The sequence below is a fragment of the Astyanax mexicanus genome, chromosome 2 (genome assembly GCF_023375975.1).
Source record: "Astyanax mexicanus isolate ESR-SI-001 chromosome 2, AstMex3_surface, whole genome shotgun sequence".
Lineage (NCBI taxonomy): Eukaryota > Metazoa > Chordata > Actinopteri > Characiformes > Acestrorhamphidae > Astyanax > Astyanax mexicanus.
The window spans coordinates 14,983,293-15,004,322 of record NC_064409.1 but is presented as its reverse complement, the minus strand read 5'-3'; the positions used below and the strand labels follow the sequence as shown (position 1 = coordinate 15,004,322).

The following is a 21,030-nucleotide window of genomic DNA, read 5'->3' as shown; positions in this document are numbered from 1 at the left end:
GACCTGTCAATGTGTTTAGCCATGGCATAGCACATCTTTCTTCTGACTAGCCTTGTAATCTGATGCTTTCTTCTGGGTGCAGTGTTTTTTGATGATCAATGTATAATAACTAACTGAAAGTTTATTACTCCCTCATTTTAAGCCAAGTAATATATTTTTTTCTCTTCAGGTTCTTCTCTGGCGTCTCATGAGGGAGGAGTGCGGTTGTCTGGAGGAATGGAGTGTGAGGGGGAGGTGGAGGTGTTCTTCAGGCAGGACTGGAGGAGAGTTCTGCTGGACTCCTGGAGTGAGTCTGAGGCCTCTGTGGTCTGCAGACAGCTGGGCTGTGGTTCTGTACTCAACATCTCCAGCTCCTCTTCATCCAGTCCTGAACACAGCTACATGTGTGTGACGGGTTTCAACTGCTCTGGGAGTGAAGCTCATCTGAGGAACTGCAGCAGCTCACAAGCAGTTAACTGCAGCTCCACAGTACAGCTCTACATCACCTGCTCTGGTAAGCATTGCACAGTTAATATATGTATAATTTTATTTGTATGTATGATAACATGCAAAAGTGCCTCTATTATCCATATTTTTGAACATTTGAGAATAATTATTTGGCAAATATGAGTACATATACACAACACATATCTTGTGAAAGGAGTTTGAAAACATCTTTTGTATTTGTGTAAATTTTAGGTACATCTAACACAGTCCACAGCTCCATCAGGCTGGTTGGTTCTGGGGGAGACTGTGCAGGAAGGCTGGAGGTTTTCCACAGTGGATCATGGGGGACAGTGAGTGATGAATTGTGGGATATTGAGGATGCGCAGGTGGTCTGCAGACAGCTGCAGTGTGGAGTCGCCCTCAGTGCTCCAGTACCAGTACCAGCCCGGTTTGGATCTGGAACTGGACCCATTTGGCTGAATGAGGTGGAGTGTGAGGGGAACGAGGTGTCTCTGTGGAACTGCAGATATCAGCTGTGTGGAGAGGATGAATGTGGACACAAGGATGATGTAGGAGTCGTGTGCTCAGGTACTTCGTATCCTGAATTGCTCAGTTTGTAATGATCTTGTAATCAAGTGCCAATGCCCTATCTATGTACAACTGGAGGTACATTTTGAATAATTAAAGAAGAAACTTTTGCACGTTTAAATCAATGTGCATAACTAGCTAGCTATCTTTCTCCCGCCAGAGTATAAAGAGATCAGACTGACTGAGGGCTGTGAGGGGAATCTGGAGGTGTACTACAGGTGCTGGTCAACGAATTAGAATAATTTGAAATAGTGCTATCATGAAATTCTTTGAATGCATTTTTTGTGCAGAAAGCAAATCAGGTGTTCACCGCACCGGTCCTACTCATTAGACTAATCACAGAACTCGTTACCTGGAAAAATTTGCTCAGCTGAGCTTTCCAAAAGGCCCATTTAGGCCATTTAACTGTGACACTGTTGTTTTATTGAATTAGAATAATGGAGAAACCGTTTCATTGAATTAGAATAAATGCTCGAATTTTTGTTTTCTGTGAAGTGTTCACTGTGCAGTATAAAGTCAGGGTTGAGTAGAATTTCTAAGTTGTAAAATCAATCATGGGTAAGCAGCGCGACCTCTCAACCGGAATAGTGGCTCAAATTCAAGCCCTTCGCCAACAAGGCTTGACCCAAACTAAAATTGCTGAGCAGCTCGGCATCAGCCAGTCTTCCGTCTGCAAAGCTCTCAAGAAAAACTGCAGCAAGCGCACCAACTGTTCCGGCGTCCGAAAAACTTCTGCTCGCGACAACAAGCAGCTGAGAAAGATCGCAGTCAGCAACCGGTTCAAGTCCACTTCCGAGCTCACCGACTTGTGGAACAAGCAGACCGGCGCTGACGTCTCCAGATCAACCACTTACCGTTGTCTGCGCGAACTCGGCTTCAAATCTCGCGTTCCAGCAGTAAAACCGATGCTGAACAAGAAACAAATGGAGAAGCGGCTGAAGTGGGCCAAAGAATACGGCGAGTGGACTGCTGAAGACTGGCAGAAAGTGGTCTTCAGTGACGAATCACGCATCTGCATCTCCTACGGTGACCAAGGTCCTCGTGTCTGGCGTTGTGGTGGCGAAACCTACAACCACGAGTGCGTGAAAAGATCCGTCAAGTTTTCCCAGAGCGTTATGGTCTGGGGATGCATGTCCGCTCGAGGTGTAGGGAAACTCTGCTTCCTCAAGAAGACTGTCAATGCTGCCGTGTATCAAGATGTTCTGGAAACGTTCCTGATTCCGGCTGTTGAGGAACAGTTCGGCGAAGAAGACTTCATATTTCAACAGGATCTTGCACCGGCTCATGCGGCAAAGTCGACCAAAGATTGGTTCACTAAAAAACAGCTTGAAGTTTTGGCATGGCCGGCCAACTCGCCTGACCTCAATGTCATTGAAAACCTTTGGGCCATCGTCAAGCGGAAAATTCGCGACAGAAAGCCTACTACGCTGGACCAACTGAAGCAGAACATCGCCACTGCCTGGGAAGCTGTGATGCCGCGGAGACTTCAGGCAGTCATACAAGCCAAGGGGGCAGCCACAAAATACTGAGAAAGTGATGATTGTCATTATAATAAAAATTATTCTAATTCAATGAAACGGTTTCTCCATTATTCTAATTCAATAAAACAACAGTGTCACAGTTATATGGCCTAAATGGGCCTTTTGGAAAGCTCAGCTGAGCAAATTTTTTTCCAGGTAACGAGTTCTGTGATTAGTCTAACGAGTAGGACAGGTGCGGTGAACACCTGATTTGCTTTCTGCACAAAAAATGCATTCAAAGAATTTCATGATTGCACTATTTCAAATTATTCTAATTCGTTGACCAGCACCTGTATAATGGAACCTGGGGGAATGTGTGTGTAAATGGGATGACTGATGAAACGGCAAAATTGATCTGTCGAGAGCTGAACTGTGGAAGAACTGGCAGTGAGTCTTGGTCTAAAGCAAGAGTGGAATCAGCTCCTAACTGGCTGGATAATGTAAAATGTAGGAAACATGACTCCATTCTGTGGCACTGTCCATCTTCTTCCTGGGGGGAGAACAGGTGTGATAATCGCAATGAGGTTGCTTGCATTACCTGCTCAGGTAGGCAGATATGATGAGGTGTTAAAGACTTTAAAGAATGCTAGAACTAATGTAGTTTGTAATTGGAATTTCATATTTGATTTTTTGTCCTACCACAGAGAATGGAAATACACTAGATTTGACAAATTGGCTGTGTGATTCATCTCCTCATGAGAGACCGTGCTCAAGTAAGAAAACTTATCATTATCAAAATGATCATGTCTTTGATAAACTACATTTTCTTTCTTTTTGACTGCATGTTCTGCTAGCATGCTTTCACTAATAAGCAATTACTGTCTTTGCTCGCACTGTTTAATTTGTAGTTTGCATATTTTTTTGCACTTTAACATATTTTAGATAACACTTCTACAGTGATAGTTTTAACAAAGGTTTAGAGAGGAATTCTGGGTAATGGAGTCCATCAGAGTGTCTATGTAAGTCTGAGGAATTCAGGTGTAGACAGGACAGGTGTGGTGGATGGGGGTGGGTAATATGGCCCTAAAACTATCACGATATTTCATGGCATTTATCGCGATAACAGTACTCTTGGTGATATGACAAAACACTGAATTAAAGATATTATTTTAAAAATGCACTACTGAAACAAAATAAAAATTACATTCTGTTTTTGCATATGATATGGCACCCCCCCCCAAACTACGATATAAAAAAATACAAGACTTTTTATCAGATGGTAACAGACATCAGTGATCAAGAAAGTCATGATACTATTAATGCACTCTATATAATCTATATAATTAATAATAAAGTAAAATGAATAATATTGGACAGATAAAAACAGCAACCCCAGTGGTGCCCTGCAGTGATAATTAGGGGTGGGTGATATGGCACGATATTTCACGGTATAGTATCGTTTTTTGCGTTTGATACGATATGGCACAGCCCTAGTGGTGGAAATAACAGGTGTAACAGACAGCTTGCTGAAGACAGACAAACTACACTCTATTAGAAGCAATATCTTATTTAAAAAAAATATTAGTTTTTAGTGCTTTTTTTTTTTTACTATGGCTACTTCTGTTTTTTTTTCTCCTGCTCTCTTCTGCTTGTATATATTTTTCATCTTACAATGCTTTTTTGTGGTTTACCACATCTCTATAAGAACATATTTCATCATACAGTATATACGACTGTTGTAAATGTTTGTAAGACTTTGATGGATAATCATTTTTTTCCCTCTGTGGTGTGTTTGTAGAGCACATTCCTCTGAGGCTGAGGGGAGGAGTAGGAAGCTGTTCTGGATGGCTGCAGGTGTATCATAATAATGTATGTGGTGATCTCTGGGACATCAGGGATGCTCAGGTGATCTGCAGGCAGCTGGGTTGTGGGCCGGCGCTGGGTGCTAATAGAAGAGCTGCTGATGGTTCTGGTGGAGGAACTATCTGGAGTGAAGTGTAGAGGGAATGAGATTCACCTGTGGGACTGTCCTCATTCCCTGAAGAACCACACTGACTGCTCCCACAGTGCTGGAGTCACTTGTGGAGGTCAGAGGAACAGACACAACTGAATATATTTGCCTCCTAACTGTTACAGAAACTTTACACATGCTTGAGAAAAATACTTACATCACATTGTTATTTTATGCTCACTCACTAGGCTTCCTGTATCATACTTTGCCTTTAAATAATAAAAGAGGACAGATGGGACATTTTGTCTTGCAAGGTCAGGGACCACTTTTCTCCATTGTAAACAGGCTTGATAGCAACTTCGGTAACTATTGTTGATCATAATGTTGGTCACACACATTTGGTTTCCATCATTTAATAATTGTAATGTTTTTGGGAAGGATAGAAAGTAACAATAGTGAGAGTCTGTATGTGCTTTGCACCAGTCTGTCTAGATCATTCTGTGTTTATAGACATTTCATATGTCATCTTCCATAATATTCATCACAAAATTATTCACATCCAATAAAAGGACTGTGTTCATGTATAAATTGTCTATACATTTTGTGTATTTGTTTTTTAGATTCTCAACCACAGACAAGAAGAATCATACTTCCACAAACTCCTCCACCAGCTGTTCCCTCCATCTATCCAGTGTCTCTCCTGGTTCTGGGATCTGTGCTCTTCCTGGCCTTAGTGCTTCTGGTTGTGCTGTTTTATCAGAACAGAGTGCTCAGGAGAGGTAGGGGGATTCAGAGATCATCTACAATCCACTTTCTGTACTTTCTCTAATCATCATTAGTACTTCAATCTGTCATCAGTCTTCTCTTCTACTGAACTGACTCCATGTTTCTCTCTGTCTCTCTCACAGTGATCTCTAAGAGGAGGAAGACTTCAGCTGAGCCTGTCTATGAGGAGATTGACACCAGGCTCATCCCTAAAAGAATTACTGTCTCAACTGAAAGTAAGAGTAAAATGTTTTTTTTTTCTCTCAAAGCAGAAATGTCTGGTCTTTACAGAAATAATGTAGCAGTTAATCAAATACTTGTCAGATAACTCTCTTTTCATATTGTTATATTTTAGTAGTGTTTTTTTTGTAGATTTTCTTCCTTTGTTAATAAATTACACCAATTTATCTTTTCTTCCCACTGAATAATGTTACACACTTACACATGTGAAGATAAAATTATGTTTTTAGGAATAAAATATATGTAAATGAAATAAAAAGCCAACTGAAAATACATATTAGTACTATCAGTTTATTCTAATATGTTTTAGGTAAAGCAGATATTGAGGAAATGCAGTTAAGTTATGATGTCATTTTTGCTGGACAAACACCTGACAGTGCAGCAGGTGTGCTTCTGTTTTTTTTTATCTGTCTTTTTTTTTATCTGTCTTTTTTTTATCTATCACTAATGCCTATTTGCATCTCTGCAGAAAAATATATATATATATTTCTTCAACTTTCCCATGTATAAAGCTAGCAATATAAAAGAGAAAGATATCAGATGAAATGACCAATATCAGTCATTGAGAATTGAGAATGTATGAGTGAGCAAGTTCTAATCTTAACAACTAAAACTTCCCTAATAAAAGTCATGTTCACTTTATTTTTGTTAGAAAACATGCTGGAGATCTACGATGATGTCATGGAGGTCACTGCTGGACACATTGCGGCAGGTTTGTTTCTTACATTGTTACAATAATAATAATAATAAATATAGCCGCAAGCGGCGATTTACGGGATCCGAGGCCAGTTAGGCTTAAAACATGTTGACCAGCATGACTATAATGAGCTACTTGGATGACTAGCATGACCATTAAGAGCAAGCTGGATGACCAGCATGATCAAGCAGAACCTAAGGGTCGGAGTTTTTTCACCAAATGACATTTAGAGTGCAGCAATACAGCACATAAATCCTGCTGAGAGCCTAGTAGTAAGGCATAAATATGCCTGTCAGTACATTTCCAACCATCAAGATCATGTTGCCTGTATATATGTGTATGTAAATTTTTGTGTTGATAGGGTCAAAGGTTCCTGTCTTGTGTCCATTTAGGTTTAAAAATAGCGATAAATTCTGTAAATGCACAATAGTTAAATTTTCACTGTAGAGCCTCCTGAATGCTCACTTGATTAATACTTGGTAGATGTGCTTGAAATGTAACTTTTAATGAGTGTCTTAAATATTTTTGACAAGCCAAAAACTTTGACAGAGTTTTGGCCCTCATATACATGTAGGGTACAAGTTACGTCCTGATTGGAAATTGTTTAGCCTGTCAAAAGCCAAGATGATATTTGCCAATCCAAAGCTTGATAACTTGTATGGTTCCTGAGAAACACAAAGTGATGCTGATTTAGCACTGAAACATCTTTCTTAGTCTGGGTTTAAGCCTAATCCAGCTCTTGGAATGCAGCCAATGTTTTTTCCAGTTAGTATTATTTTGCTAAATTTGTATATAAAAAATCAATTATTCAACTCCACATATTAGTATTTGGTATATCCACCTTGCTTTGCAGAAACAGCTGAGAGTCTTTCGGAGTAAATATGCCGCAGCTCCCCCTCTGAGAGCAGCATTTTCATGCTGAGAGTAAAATATATGGAGCAGATTTGCAGCAGCTCCAGTGCTGCTTTGGCCTGGTGACTCAGGATTATGGTCTTTTTAAGCTTCTCTCAAGCTTTAGTTTCTTATCAGACTGATTAAGTTTCATCTGCAGTGTCCGTTCCTCCCTCAGTGAAAGTGCCACCTACATCTCTTCACTGGACAGGCTATATATTTTTAGAGTCCAGCTGGTCTGATCTACAGACATGAATATCACGACAGTCCTTGTGAAAAGGAAGAATACTTAAATTAGGTAAATGAAACAAAAATTACATTTTTAATTGAATATACATTTTTAACAATATTTTTTTCCCAGTAGCATTAGTGTGTACAAAATATTTGCATGAATATTCAAATTACTAAATTTACAATATCCTTCAAGTGTATTTAAAATTATGTTTAAAAACACATACTTGAATCTACTAAAGTTTACTCAAGTTATATGAAAAAAACATTCAAAAGTACAATCAAATGTGTTTATGTTGTATTTTTAAATATAGCTCAATTACAGTTTCAAATTCAAATATACTCAAGTTGTCTGGAGTTGTTCCAAAATTGTACATTTAGTATGTATTTAAGTACGTATTAATTTTAATGTTAAAAGTATGAACTTTTCCATGTTAAGTATGCTTTAAAAAAATATACTTGAATGCGCTTTTCTTTTACAAGGGAATGCTGGGCTTTCGACACTTTTATTTCTGGAGAAAAGGAATGTACAACTTTTGTCTTTAATTAAAAAAAAAAATATATATATATATATATATATATATATATATATATATATATATATATATATATATATATATATATATATATATATATATATATATATATAATTTTTTTTTTTTTTTTTTTTTTTTTTTTTACATGAACATGAAGGCCACACTTTGGGCATTTGTTAATGAATGTAAGAACGTTTTCATAACCATTTCATGACAATTCATTTCATTGTCTTATTCAGAATTAGATGGCAGGCATGTATCTTAAAAAGTTAGGATGAGGTACAAAAAGCTGTAAAAGTAAGTGGTACTAATAAAAATATATACAGCAGCAATACCTTAAAAAAGCATTTTACAGAGGCAGATGTTCACTAGCCTGTGAACTAAAAAAAAAAATGTGCAAAGATGTTTAACATAATCCCTGTGTCCAAGTGGAACAGCTGACAGTCAATATTGGAAGCTGGTGAAATTCTTGCCCTCAGATGCCCTTACATTAAAAACATCATGAGCACGAGCCTGTACTAATTCAATGTATGGACTCAGGAACGCTTAGAGAAATAAATCTGTGAACACTGTAACATGCAAAGCCACGCATCACCACAACTCAAAAACGCTGCTATCTTCTCATTCAATAAAATGTATTTATCAAAGCTATTGGATAAAAAACTTTTAACAATTTTAGTTTTCTTTGCTTTTTATTGTTCTATGTATTGCTCTTTTATTGCAACTTTAATATTCACTATCATAGGGCACTACCAGTATTTTCAGTTTCCAGTAGAGGGCAATGTTAGACTTTTAGACCCTGTGGATGTTTAATTTCTGTAACAGTAATGCAAGATGATTGACAGGGATTATTTTATTGTTTGTGCATGGAGTTTCTGTAGGTTCACATGTGCTGTAGGTACCAAATGTGTAGCACCTCAAACTATCAAAATATGTTACTGTGCCTGTTTACTTTTTTGAGACCAGAAAGTTATTTCTGTGGCGAGAGGTCACGAGATCTTGGGGAAAAGGGAAAAGAAAGAAGAAAAAAAGGAAGAAATAGGGAGACACTTAAATCAGGCCCTCAAACCCACATTTACATTTTTTGTAACAAATAAATAGAAAACACAGACACAAGCAATAACAATGAAAAAAAAACACTTATTTAGAAAGCAATTTACAAAGCTTTGATCTGCTCTCCCTCTCCTCTCCTCCTCTTTACATCCTGGAAGCCTCCTTCTGCTGATCTTCCTCTTTCGGGTGGGGATGGAGACGGTGGAGTGGCAAGTGCTGCTGCTTGAGCTCCAGGACACTGAAGATGCTGGGTCTTTGGGGACTGGGCCTGAATTTACAGAAGAGAAATATCTGTAGATTTACTTTCACATAGTTACTGTAGTCCTGTAATAGTTTATCCAAATAAGAAGATCTACAGTTCTCCATATTTCATACATTTGTCTCATTAACATACACTGCTTTTAGCTTGTATGGGATCCTGGGCAAACCCCTGATTCAGCACTTCTCTCATACCATTTTATACACTGCCTGTATTTGTAATTAATTTACTAAACTAGAAATGTCAAAAAAGTAACCAAATAAATAACTTTACTGCAGGATACACACTATCATGATGAAATAATAGAATTAGTAAAACAACTATTTTTTTTTAACAAGCAAGCCTGGATGAAAATGTTCAGAACAGAGAATTAAGAATGACAAGTATTTAAAATTAAGTACAGATACAGTCCAGCATTCATTCTGACAGGTGACTTTAATTTAGTTTTAGTCTTTGACTAAAACGTATAATAGTTTGTCACACTTTAGTCATTTAGTCAACAAAACATTTTAGCCTAGTCTAGTCAAATAAAAAGTATGTATTACATTTATGGTTTTACTGTTTTAGATGTGTATTATTTATTGCTAATATTTATTAAAACACCAGCTTTTAAGTTTTTTTTTTCATTTAAATTAAGCACAAGCTATTTAAAACAAGGTGTATGTATGGACATATTGACAATTTAAAGAACAACTCCCAGGTTCAGATGATGCAAAAATGAAAGACAACCAAAACTGAGATAAAATGGCAATACTGCTAATTGACATTCTTAAAACTACATTTCATTTTAACAGTTTCTCAACTAGAATCTCTCCTTTACTCACAGCTAAATTGGTGTACTCTCATTATATATATGTATATGATATATATATATATGTGTGTGTGTGTGTGTATATAATAAAATAACATTTTAAAATCTAAGAACTTGCTGACAAATATGATTCATCTTTATTCTGAAGTGCTCAGAATAGCAGAGGACTGACAGCTTAGGTACCATACTAATGCATACATAACTACATAGGTAGTTAGTTATCTATATTGTAATAAGTTGTTCACAGTCATTACATTGCAAAAAACTAAATCTTAGCAAGTGAAATTATCTAAATTTAAGGCAATAAATCTTATTTTCTTCTCTGATAATAATACATATATTTGTCTTAATTTGCATATATTTTATGTCTAGTTTTTTTTTTTTTTTGCAGTGTAGTGTAAACTGCACTGTAAAGTTTTAAATTAAGGGATGAAATTAGTCCCCCTGTGTTAAAAAAAAGCTTCTTTTACCCGGTGAAAATAGTCACACTTCCATTACATTATGCTAACATTACTTTGTTTTAAAGCAACTGACCTATAAAGATAGTGAGCCAAATTTAGGTCGAGCCAAGTTTATGAAACTACACACTTTTACTGCAGTACAGATTTACACACTCTACTAAATAATCCATCTCAAAAGCAGAAAAACTTACTTTATACTGGGAGGCTAGATCGTTAAATATCGGGAGTATAGGGAATGTTTTCTTCTGATTTTGAGCTGGACTTTTTAGCAGGGTCAACATTACTGGCTTTCAGGAGCCTAATCTTTAAATTCTTAACAATTAGCTATATTGTAGCGAAGCTGCTTTTATATTCTGTTCACTGTGAATTCACTGTTCTGTTCTGTGCTGGGCTTGTGATTGGGGTAGGGGGAGGGGCAGAGCAGGAAAGCGCGTGTGTGTGTGTGTGTGTGTGTGTGTGTGTGAAGGGAGAGAGAGAGAGAGAGAGAGAGAGAGAAGAGCTGCCCGTGAGTGTGTGCTGAGAGTGAGAGCTAGAGTTAACCAGTTAGCACTAGCCTTTTGTTATTTTTCGTAGTGATGTGCATAACAGCTCTTTTAGATGAACTGAACCATTAGAATAAGTTCACTAAAAAGATGGGAGACGGAAAGGTCGATATCGTATAATAAACCCAACATTTAGTTACATATTTCAATATTTGTTATTTATATATATTTTTACAACACTTGTAAAAAAAACGGGAGACTTTTCTTATTATGCTATTTGTAATGTGATTTATATATATAAATCACATTACAAATAACATAATACAAAAAATAAGTATGAACTTCTGCAACATAGATATTACATTAAGAGCAAAATTAACATTAAAAAAAATTACATTCAGAAGAAAGTATCAACTTCAATGTGCAATCAAATTGAAAATAAATAGCGTAACTGTAGTGCAAAACAAAAGGTCAAGAAACTAAAATAAATACATATAAATAAAACAAAGACACATCCATACGCTCACTGTTGTGGGTGCAGAACAAATTAAATCCAAGGATCATCATGCTAAAGGTGGCCTTATGCCCTTTACTTCAGAAACTTTGTCTATTGGTTATGAATATGCTTGTTATACAACTATTATTACTAATAGTAATAATATTATAAAAAAATAACCACGATAACAATATACGTTATTATTACTATTACCAGGCCTCAACCTTGTTTTTCTTTCTCGAGAGCGCCAGCCCTGATAACGGTTCAGTGAGTGACCGAATCACTGAGTGAACGAGAGCACCAGCCCTGATAACAGTTCAGTGAGTGACCGAATCACTGAGCATTGAGCAAGTTTCCTCGCAGTGAGAGTCTCCGCCACCAGATTCGCCGGTGATTCACAGACCACACAGCAGTTCCCCTGCCGGCCTGTGGGGTCGCTGCTGAGCTTAACTACTGAACTGAGAAATGAACGAATCAGCCGGGGAAGTGATTGGATTCAGTTCGTTCACTCAAATGATTCGTTCATTCGAACGAATCGTTCATGAACGACACAACACTAATTTTTCGGCGTGGTTGCGGCCTACAGCAACCTGTGTTCTAAGTTAAGTCAATAAAGCGACTTAAACTGCCTACTTGGTCCTTCTTTCAGAGTCCAGGCGGACGCTACAATATATTTAAAACCCCTTCAGTCCAGTAACAGCTGTGTTTATTTGTTTTTTAAAGTCACTGGTTAGCACTGGTTGATCTCAGTTCATAATATTGCAGCAAATATCCAGCCCAACAAACCCAGCTTTAAACCCAAACCATCGCTGTATAAACAGAGACAGAGGAGAAGTTTTCTTTCAGAAACAGCGAGGGTTACCTGCGTGTTCACTAATCCGTTACTCGTTTGTGCTGGCGTTAAGATCATTTGCACGTTAGGTGGATTTACAGGGCTAACGTGTATTTATCTTATTAATCTTTAGTGATAGCAGGTAAAATCTTGGCAATGAAAGCTATATGAGTCTCGTGGCTCGAGTTTATGGGCGTTTGGGGACAGTAGAACCAAAACAGCTTAGCTATGTAAGTTAGTTTGCTAACTTACGGAGCTACTTCATGAGGCAGATTAGTCCATTCATCATTAAATTATCATACAGTGCAAAGAACAAATGCTGTGTTCAGATGATGTGGTAAACTATTCATCTACATGTTGTTCTTTCTTAGCTATTCATGTGATTTTCTCTATCATTAACAGGGTGGTGAGCTTCCTGAGGGCTTTGAGGATAGTTATCCTGGTGCGTGTCTTTCGTCTGGCCTCTCAGAAGAAAGATCTGGAGAAGGTCACTAGAAGAAAGGTGAGGATCTAAATGGGTGCTGGCCATCATTCTTTTATTTTAATTAAATTATATCAATTATTCATATAGATTCTAATGAAATGTTAAACTTAATTACAGTTTGATTATTTCATCATGATTCAGAGAGAATTAAATAAAAAAATTAAACATTTTGATGTATTTAGAAATAGGTTGGAAAATTATTAAAATCCATCAAAACCTTTTAAAATACACCCAAGTTACTGTTTGTATGCTGATATGTGGCATTTGTGAATCTTGCAGGTATCTGAGAACAAAAGGCGGTAACAAAAAGGATGGATTTGATTTGGATCTCACCTATGTCACAGGTTGGGATGCTTTACCTAATTATGTAATCTTATTTGAATCTAGATTTTCTGCTTTTGGTTTGGGATCCAATAGTTAATGTTTGTTGCCGTGTCTTTTCCCTCACCTGGAAAGCAGGCACTCTACAGAAATCCCATAAAAGTAAGCTTAACAATTAAGAAAATAAAATAAACCTGAAAAGTCTGTAGAAGGCAATTATTTTAGCTGAATTATTGATTTAAACAGATTTTTATGTAACAATGTTACAATTTGCTGTATTTAGGAAGCTGCCATATTTCTGGACACAAAGCATCCCGATCATTACAGAGTTTACAATCTCTGCAGTAAGTTAGATCATATAATATTATATTATATTGCTGGAGACACTCAATAAATGAGTGGTGCTGAGCATAGCTTTGGTCTTGTTTCAGGTCAAAAAGGCTACGATCCACTGTTCTTCCATTACAGAGTGCAACGAGTGATGATTGACGACCATAACGTACCGTCATTAGAGTAAGTAATGAGCAGCACTTTACTCAAATGCTTCTTCTGCCGTTAACGTTGTGTTCCATTTAGCTTTTATGTTGGATGTTGGAGCTGGGAATAACTTCACACCTGAGTCGACAACGTTCTGTTAAAATAACTGTACAAAATATGTCGAAAAAATGTCTTACCCTATAAGTGAAACTTGCACCTGTACATAACTAGCTATTATTGAGGTGTATATGAAGCACTGTGGAACAGGGTCATGAAAAACCTGGAAAAGTAAAGGAACTTGAAAATAGTCATTTTCAGGCCTGGATAAGTTTTGAAAAAAAACAACAAAAAAAAACAAAGTCAAAGTCAAATTTACTCTTTGTGAACTTTGTGTTTCCATTTATTGACTCTGTTTATCGACTCCGTTTATCGACTCTGTTTATCGACTGAGAAAAGCTATTTAAAAAATAATTTGATAACTTGATTGGAGTTTCAGATGGAATATAACTGTAAATTCACAGAGAAAAATCTAGGTGTTTAGGCTGTAATTAAGCACTTGCTCTCTTCCACTCTTTGGGAAGCATATTGGTTATATATGCAAGTAAATTACCAGTAATGGTGACAAGAAGGCAACATTTAAACAGATGCATTTAAAAGCTGTTAAAAAATAAAGAATCTACACAATATAGACACAACCTAAACATATTCCCTGACAGCCAGATATATGCCAAATTAGTTTATTTAAAAATTGATTCTGTTCAAAGTTTTAAACAGAAGATTCTATATCATGTTTGATGAAAGTGTGAAATACTGTTTACAGGTTAAACATTAGAAATGTTTATCAGTGTTTAAAATGGGCCTGAGCTGATTAATACATCAGTGCAGAGTGAAGTAATTTAGCCCTACATTATGGAGCGCTCAGAATTTGACACATTTTATTATTGAAGATTGTGTCTTAGCATTGCTTAAATAAATGTTTTTTTTAATTATTTAAATATATTTAATGTAAATATAGGCCTACTATAATCAGTTTTGATATACATTCTTGTCTACTCTGATGTTTTAAACACGCTATGGTCATTAAAATGTGCTGCGAAAGCATAGAAAAGGCACAGAAAATAATTTAAATTTATAGGTTAACACTATTTGTAATCTACATGTGTATACATATTTTACCCTTGTTTTCTTTTTTTCCAGAGGGAATTATAAAATAAGCTAAAGACTTTCATGTTTACTACAACTTAATTATTAATCATGTACCAGTGTTTTATAGCAAATGTAACCAAAAAATGTCCCACATTATATGTCCCAGGTTATAATTTTTTGCATTGTCAGCGATACCAGACGCACATTCACACACACAATGGAAACATGAACAGCTAGACGTGCTAATGAAACGTAAAATACTACTGCTTTTACTACTGTTGATGTTTGGTGTAGCCATCTTGCGTTCTGAACTTGTGGGTTTATTCCAGTTAAAATGTTCTACTTAGAACTTGGAAATTTCCAGTTCTGAATTCCTACTTCAGATGGAATGCAGTATAAGGATTCACATTAGAGCTCGACCCAACCTGCCCCATACACTGTCATTTTGAGCCAAAGCCCGAATTAAACCTGACATTTTTTGAGTAAGTAGAGCATTAAAACTGAGCTTTTAAAAAACATTTTCGTTCTGTTTAGAATGAGTGAAGAATGAATAAGACCTATTATTTAAGAAAAATATTATTAATTATTAGGAACAGATCTCCAAAAGATTATAACATGAACAATGCAAACAATGATCCAAAGGCCTAAACATTAGGCTACAACAATGTCTGAATGACTTTCCTCTAATCTAGTATAATATAACATGGTTAAAGAAAATAAAATAAATTCTTTTATAATTTTATTTATATTTTTTTCCCATTTTCTCCCCAATTTACACAGCCAACCCACTCGTTAGGACTCCCCCTATCACTAGTAATGCCCCAACACACCAGGAGGATGAAGACTAGCACACTCTTTCTCCGATACATGTGAAGTCAGCCACCGCTTCTTTTCGAGCTGCTGCTGATGCAGCATTGCCAAGCAGCCAGCACATTTGGAGGAAAGCGCAGCGGCAGGTGAAGTGCGTAATATGGACAGTGTGCACTTTGCACTTGTGCAACTTTTTTTTAAAAACAGTTTGATTTGTTTCTGCTATATTTTGATTCATAGCTTTATATAAAATGAAAATAACTTATAACTATATTATTTTCTTTAGCCCGAGGAACCTGAGGAAAGTGGTGGGAAATCTCGAGCCAGGTCAGACCTTGGGTTGGGTTTGGGCAGAGAACCTAAGCTCTTATTCACATATTGAACTTTGTGTTATTGTGTTCTCAGTGACATGTTGAACTACACTGCCAGTTTGAGGGAATGTCATTGCCATCCACTGCAAAGGAGGCAAAGGTGATGCTGACGTTTTCACTGATTTAAAGACATCATCAATGTTTTCTATATGTATTTGATTTGATTTTTAGGTTAACCCATCACCATAATTGTTCAGCTGAATGTCTAAAGCCATATCCAAACTGGATTCACTTATTCATTTTAGCTGAGGAGGTTTTTTTTTTTTTCTTCCTTCATGGCACGGATATGTCAGGGTATAGCAAATCTCAGGTGCATGCTTTATACAGCAGTCAAATTCAGAAGGTGAACCACATGACTCCTCAGAGGTGCAGAGCTTCTCTCAGCTTAAGGCAAGTGATTGTGTAGCATAGCCTGTTGCCTACATACAGCTCTGAAAAAAATAGAGACCACTTAAAAATGATCAATTTCTTTGATTTTTCCAATTTTTACCAAATTGAATATAATCAAGAGGAAGATGGATGATCACAAGCCATCAAACAACAAACAAAGCTGAACTGCATCTTTTTTTGGTATTTCAGCTGTTTATAATTTTCTGCAAATAAATGCTCTAAATTAAAATATTTTTATTTGGAATTTGGGAGAAATGTTGTCCATAGTTTATAAAATAAAACGGCAATATTCATTTTACTTAAACATATACCTATAAATTGCAAAATCTGAGAAACTTGATTCAGAAACTAAAGTGGTCTCTTTATTTTTTTCTAGAGCTGTTTGTTATGAACATGTTACTGTATTTCTGTATTTATTGTAAGTTGGTTATAATATTCTTATCACATGTTTTTGATGGGGAATGCAATACGTAAAATGATTAGCTGCTCCCACCTGAGTCATTTAAGCAAAGAATACTGTATTTTCCTGATGTCATGAAGAAAAAATGCATTACTCCATAGATAAAGCTAATCGCTTCACAATAGGGTTTATGTTGGGTGTCTGAAGTTTGCTCTGCAGCTTAACTCCGTGGGTGATCCAGCCAAAATCTGCTGGACACTTATAGCCACTTTGTTAGTCCTGGGCAAAAATCAATATGCAGTCACTTCTAACTGCAGTTAGTTGTCTCAAATAGATTTGCTTACGAATTGACTTGACTTGAATTGTGTGACCAATATTTTACTCTCCATAAAAGCAGAAAAAGGTTTGTTGCATAGCTACAGTTTGTACTTCTGTACTTTTTATAGAGAAGTGTTACACGGGGGGTCATAAACCTGAAGAAACCTAAAGCAATTCTGTTTGAGAGAGTTGTTTTAGGCAGGTGTGTAAGACTTTAGGTATACAGTTCACACATGACTGTCCTGGTGACTGCAACAATCAGGGGAAACAGTGAGGAAACTAAAACTAGCAAAAGTATTTAATCAAGATTTTGATTAATTTTACTGTCTTTCTGTTTTTATTGTCTCTCCATCTCTGCTACAAATGAAAGGCTTAATCTCTGTTTGGGAAACCAAACCATGGACACAGAACACAGTTAATTAAATGGAATTCAATGTTAAAGATACAGTACTAATAATATTCACTGCTGAAATGGTTCCCACTTCCTGCTAAGGTGCTGCTACATGGCTACTGTGTTGTGTTCCTAGCTGATTTCTGTGCAGTTGTATTCCAGATGGTTGCTAGGGTCTTTAAGGTGGTTGTCGAGTGGTTACTCTGGTAACCCGTTTAACAATGAGCCAAATATATTTTGTACCAAATATAGATGTAGAATGTTGTACAATTTTAAGATCTTTTAATAATCGCATGAGGTTTAGTAAATTTCGACAGTAGACGCTGTATTTTATTTTTCATATTGTACACTGTTTATGCTTATGCCCGGCTGTCCTCTTCTTCTTACGTATGTAGTCTCATAGACGGCAGGGGTGCCAGACTAAAGAAACAAACACACAATGGCTGACCAGCTGAATTTAAGTTAAAAGAAAATGTGTTTATAATGTAATATTTGATAAGGGCCCTTGAGCATTTCGAATCAAGTCAGCTTGAGAACTGTTTTTTTCTGTTGCAACAGGGCGCACGGGTACGATGGTGTGTACATGGTTGATTGACAGCGTTTAGTTTGAGAGTGCGCAGGTACTGTATTTCTCCTGAGGTGAGGTGAATGTGTATGTATATATTCAGTGTGTCAGAACTGCTCCTTTAGTTTCTGCTGTGCTCAGTTGAAGACTGAGACCAAGTAGTTAAACATACAGCTCTGGGGAAAAAATGGCATGTTCTCCTCCACCAGTCTTACACACTGCTTTTGGATAAGTTTATGCCATTCCTGGTGCAAAAATTCAAGCAGTTCAGTTTGGTTTGATGGCTTGAGATTATCCATCTTCCTCTTGATTATATTCCAGAGGTTTTCAATGAGATTTTTAAGTGTTTTTTTTTTCCAGAGCTATATGTCTGCACTCTCCTACAAAAGTATTGAAACACTGAGGCCAATTGATTTTTTTTCTTCTGCTCTAGTGAAAACATTTTGGTGTAACAAAAATATAATTTAAAGATGAATATTGAAGACAAATTGGTAAGTTCGGACAAAAGCTGAATTGTTGACCTTTTGTCTCCTATTCATCTTTTAATGTCAAACCCAATTTGTTTTCAGTCTAAAGCAGAAATAAAGAAATGAGACTGACTTATCAAGTACTTTTGGGGGGCAGTGTATGTTTAGGGGCTGTTTCCTGTGTAGTTCCAATTAAAATCTGCAGTCAGTCTGCTCCTTTCAGAGTGACTGCACTGTTATGTATATTGGTTATGTAATTTAATGCTCCTGGGCATTGCTGTGTTTGTTGTGCAGGTGTGGGAAAGGGCAATGGCAGTGATCTGAAGGTGCGGATCATAGTGAAAAGAGAGCAGGTGTTCCAGTGTGTCTGTGCCACGCAGACGAACTGTAGGGTAAGCTAACTTTTAAAGGTTTTCTACAGTATAAAACTGTATTTACTTCCTCATAGTCAAATGACAAGAGTAGTTTCAGTACAAAAAAGTGAAAAACTGTGAACCTTAAACACAGTGGTTTCCTAATTAAAACCAGAGCTATATGGCATATCCAGAACAGACATGTGAAGTGGGCTAATCCCACAACCCCTAAATGATTTAGTAGTTTAGGGTGATTTCACACCTACTTTTTTTTATTTGTCAAAATAAACTGTTCATATTTACGTGTAGTGCTGTTTGTTTGGACATGGATGAGTACAGTAATCACAACTGCAATGAGACTGCTGAGAACTGTTGGTCTGAACTCTGAATTGGTTGGTTTGTGATGTGAACATGATCTGAACTTGATCCAACCCATCTGTCAAGCATACTCTGTCAGTTTTAAGATGTGGAGTCAGTCAAATGAACACATGCCACCTCTGCTGTTGTTCCATGTTAAACTGCACAGAAATCTGTTTACTTTCTTGCTCCCAGCCAAGACAGCTCTGACCAACAACCAAAGAGATTACAAAGATTGTTGTGACTCATTTTGGTGAGCTTGAATTTTATCCTCTGTTAAAACAACAAACCATGAGGGAAATGCTCCAAGAGAATCAATTAATTACCTGACTTGGACCAGAGCAAACAAACTATAGTGTGAAAAAACAGCCTTACATACACTATTAAAAGATTTTGTACATACATACACTAGTGAAAGTGTTTGTGAATCGGTATCATCTTAACCCCAAATCATATTTTAAATATGTACTAAAGAACAACTTTTAAATATTCAATAAGCTCATAATATTGAACCTTTAAAGACAGTAGCAGCCCACTAAAAACATAAATCACATTGTAATTGTTGGGAAAGGTCTTTCAGATGTTTGTCTTATGTTCCTTTGTGTTTATTTTACTGTTCGCTCATATACTGTGTTCTCATATTTTACCAGCTGTTCCCAGATACTGAAAACAATGCCGTGGTGATCAGCTTTCAGGAAGGGCCAGTGGTTTGTGGTGATGTTAAGGTCATGTTTGAATCCAGGGCTGTAAGTTCCCAATCTATTGTAACGTAAGAATGATTTTATGGACATCGTTTTTTCCAGTTGTTTGGCAAAATGTTTTTTCTCTATTGTTCTCTATGCCCAGGGTCTTCCAAAGGGGTATGAGGACTATCCTTTCTATTTCTGGTTCAACACTTCATTTGTAGAGAACAACAGGTGAGGTTTTTGCTGTCCATTGTCCTCAGAAGCAGACACTGGCTTTGTTTACCTACCAGGTTTTAGATTTTATATATAAAAATGCCAGGCCACTTAATTCATTAATTAGAATATTTTGATATTTTGTCCCCTCTCAGTTTAGTAACATTACTGCTTTCAATGTAAAACGAAAAATCATATGGACTGCTGCTTGAATGCAATCTATAATGCTTTGGTCCCAAAACAGGCTCTATCTGTCAAGGGAGGAACTGGACAACCCACGTAAGTCCAAAACCTGGGACATCTACAAGGAGGACTTTGCTGTGACCGTGTCTTTCAGTGACCCTGCATTTATGTAGCAGACGACACTTGCTTGTGTATCTCAACTAAAACCCTTAAGCCCTGCACAAGGTCTAAATCTTTGCTCTAATGTAGGTTTTCACACACTTATAAAAGGCGAGTGATGTTTAGGGATTGGATTCGGGCATATTGTGCCCCTAAAGCTATAGCTATAGCTATATAACCTCAACTTTATGTCCATCCCCCATCTTCACTGTAAGAGCTTTTTACTGAGCCGTGCATACACCACAATATTATGCATTTGTTTGTCAAATATTTTTTTGTCTTTAAATGAAGACAAATGTTTGTGTCAGTTTAGCATATTAAGCCTCCAAAATGTAAATCTTACTCTTTAAGCTTGAGTGTACATCAAATAAAGCAATCGAGGCTGCCACTGTGAAATGGTCAATGGTTATGTGTGCAGAAACATGTTTTTGTAGTACACATGTATTGAAATAAATACTAATGTCTCTGTAACACTTGTCTGTCACTTTTTTGAATTAACAACTGATCTGGGTTGCTGAATTTCTGCAATTGTTTTAAGGATAGATCTGATTGACTTGTTTGTTTTGAAAGTCACCAAAAGTCTGGTCTTACAGGTGGGCATGCAACTCTAAACTCTTTAGAATCAGCAGTTTTAGAGGTGACCTTTTTCAGAGGCGCTGTCAGTGCCATTCTCATATAAAAGGCTTACAATCAAATCTCAAATGTGCAGCTTATAATAGTAAATAAAATAATGTACTATGTAATTGTGTAGAACACAAAC

General features: G+C 36.7%; 1 protein-coding gene across 1 annotated transcript in view; it reads left to right on the top strand.

The window, feature by feature from the left end:
• The window catches only part of LOC125793887 (scavenger receptor cysteine-rich type 1 protein M130-like), a 33,043-nt gene extending 12,302 nt beyond the window's left edge, over nt 1-20,741 (top strand). Inside the window, exons 5-23 of the mRNA XM_049473425.1 lie at nt 170-493; nt 679-1,014; nt 3,179-3,247; nt 5,046-5,204; nt 5,334-5,426; nt 6,083-6,142; nt 7,197-7,316; nt 12,582-12,681; nt 12,943-13,007; nt 13,123-13,146; nt 13,268-13,328; nt 13,416-13,497; nt 15,388-15,744; nt 15,823-15,888; nt 17,846-17,907; nt 18,614-18,711; nt 19,680-19,775; nt 19,876-19,946; nt 20,173-20,741. Coding sequence (XP_049329382.1) covers nt 170-493; nt 679-1,014; nt 3,179-3,247; nt 5,046-5,204; nt 5,334-5,426; nt 6,083-6,142; nt 7,197-7,273 — 1,118 coding nt within the window. The 3' untranslated portion in view covers nt 7,274-7,316; nt 12,582-12,681; nt 12,943-13,007; ... (8 more) ...; nt 19,876-19,946; nt 20,173-20,741. The remainder of the gene's footprint in view (nt 1-169; nt 494-678; nt 1,015-3,178; nt 3,248-5,045; nt 5,205-5,333; nt 5,427-6,082; nt 6,143-7,196; nt 7,317-12,581; nt 12,682-12,942; nt 13,008-13,122; nt 13,147-13,267; nt 13,329-13,415; nt 13,498-15,387; nt 15,745-15,822; nt 15,889-17,845; nt 17,908-18,613; nt 18,712-19,679; nt 19,776-19,875; nt 19,947-20,172) is intronic.
• Nucleotides 20,742-21,030: the final 289 nt, after the last annotated feature.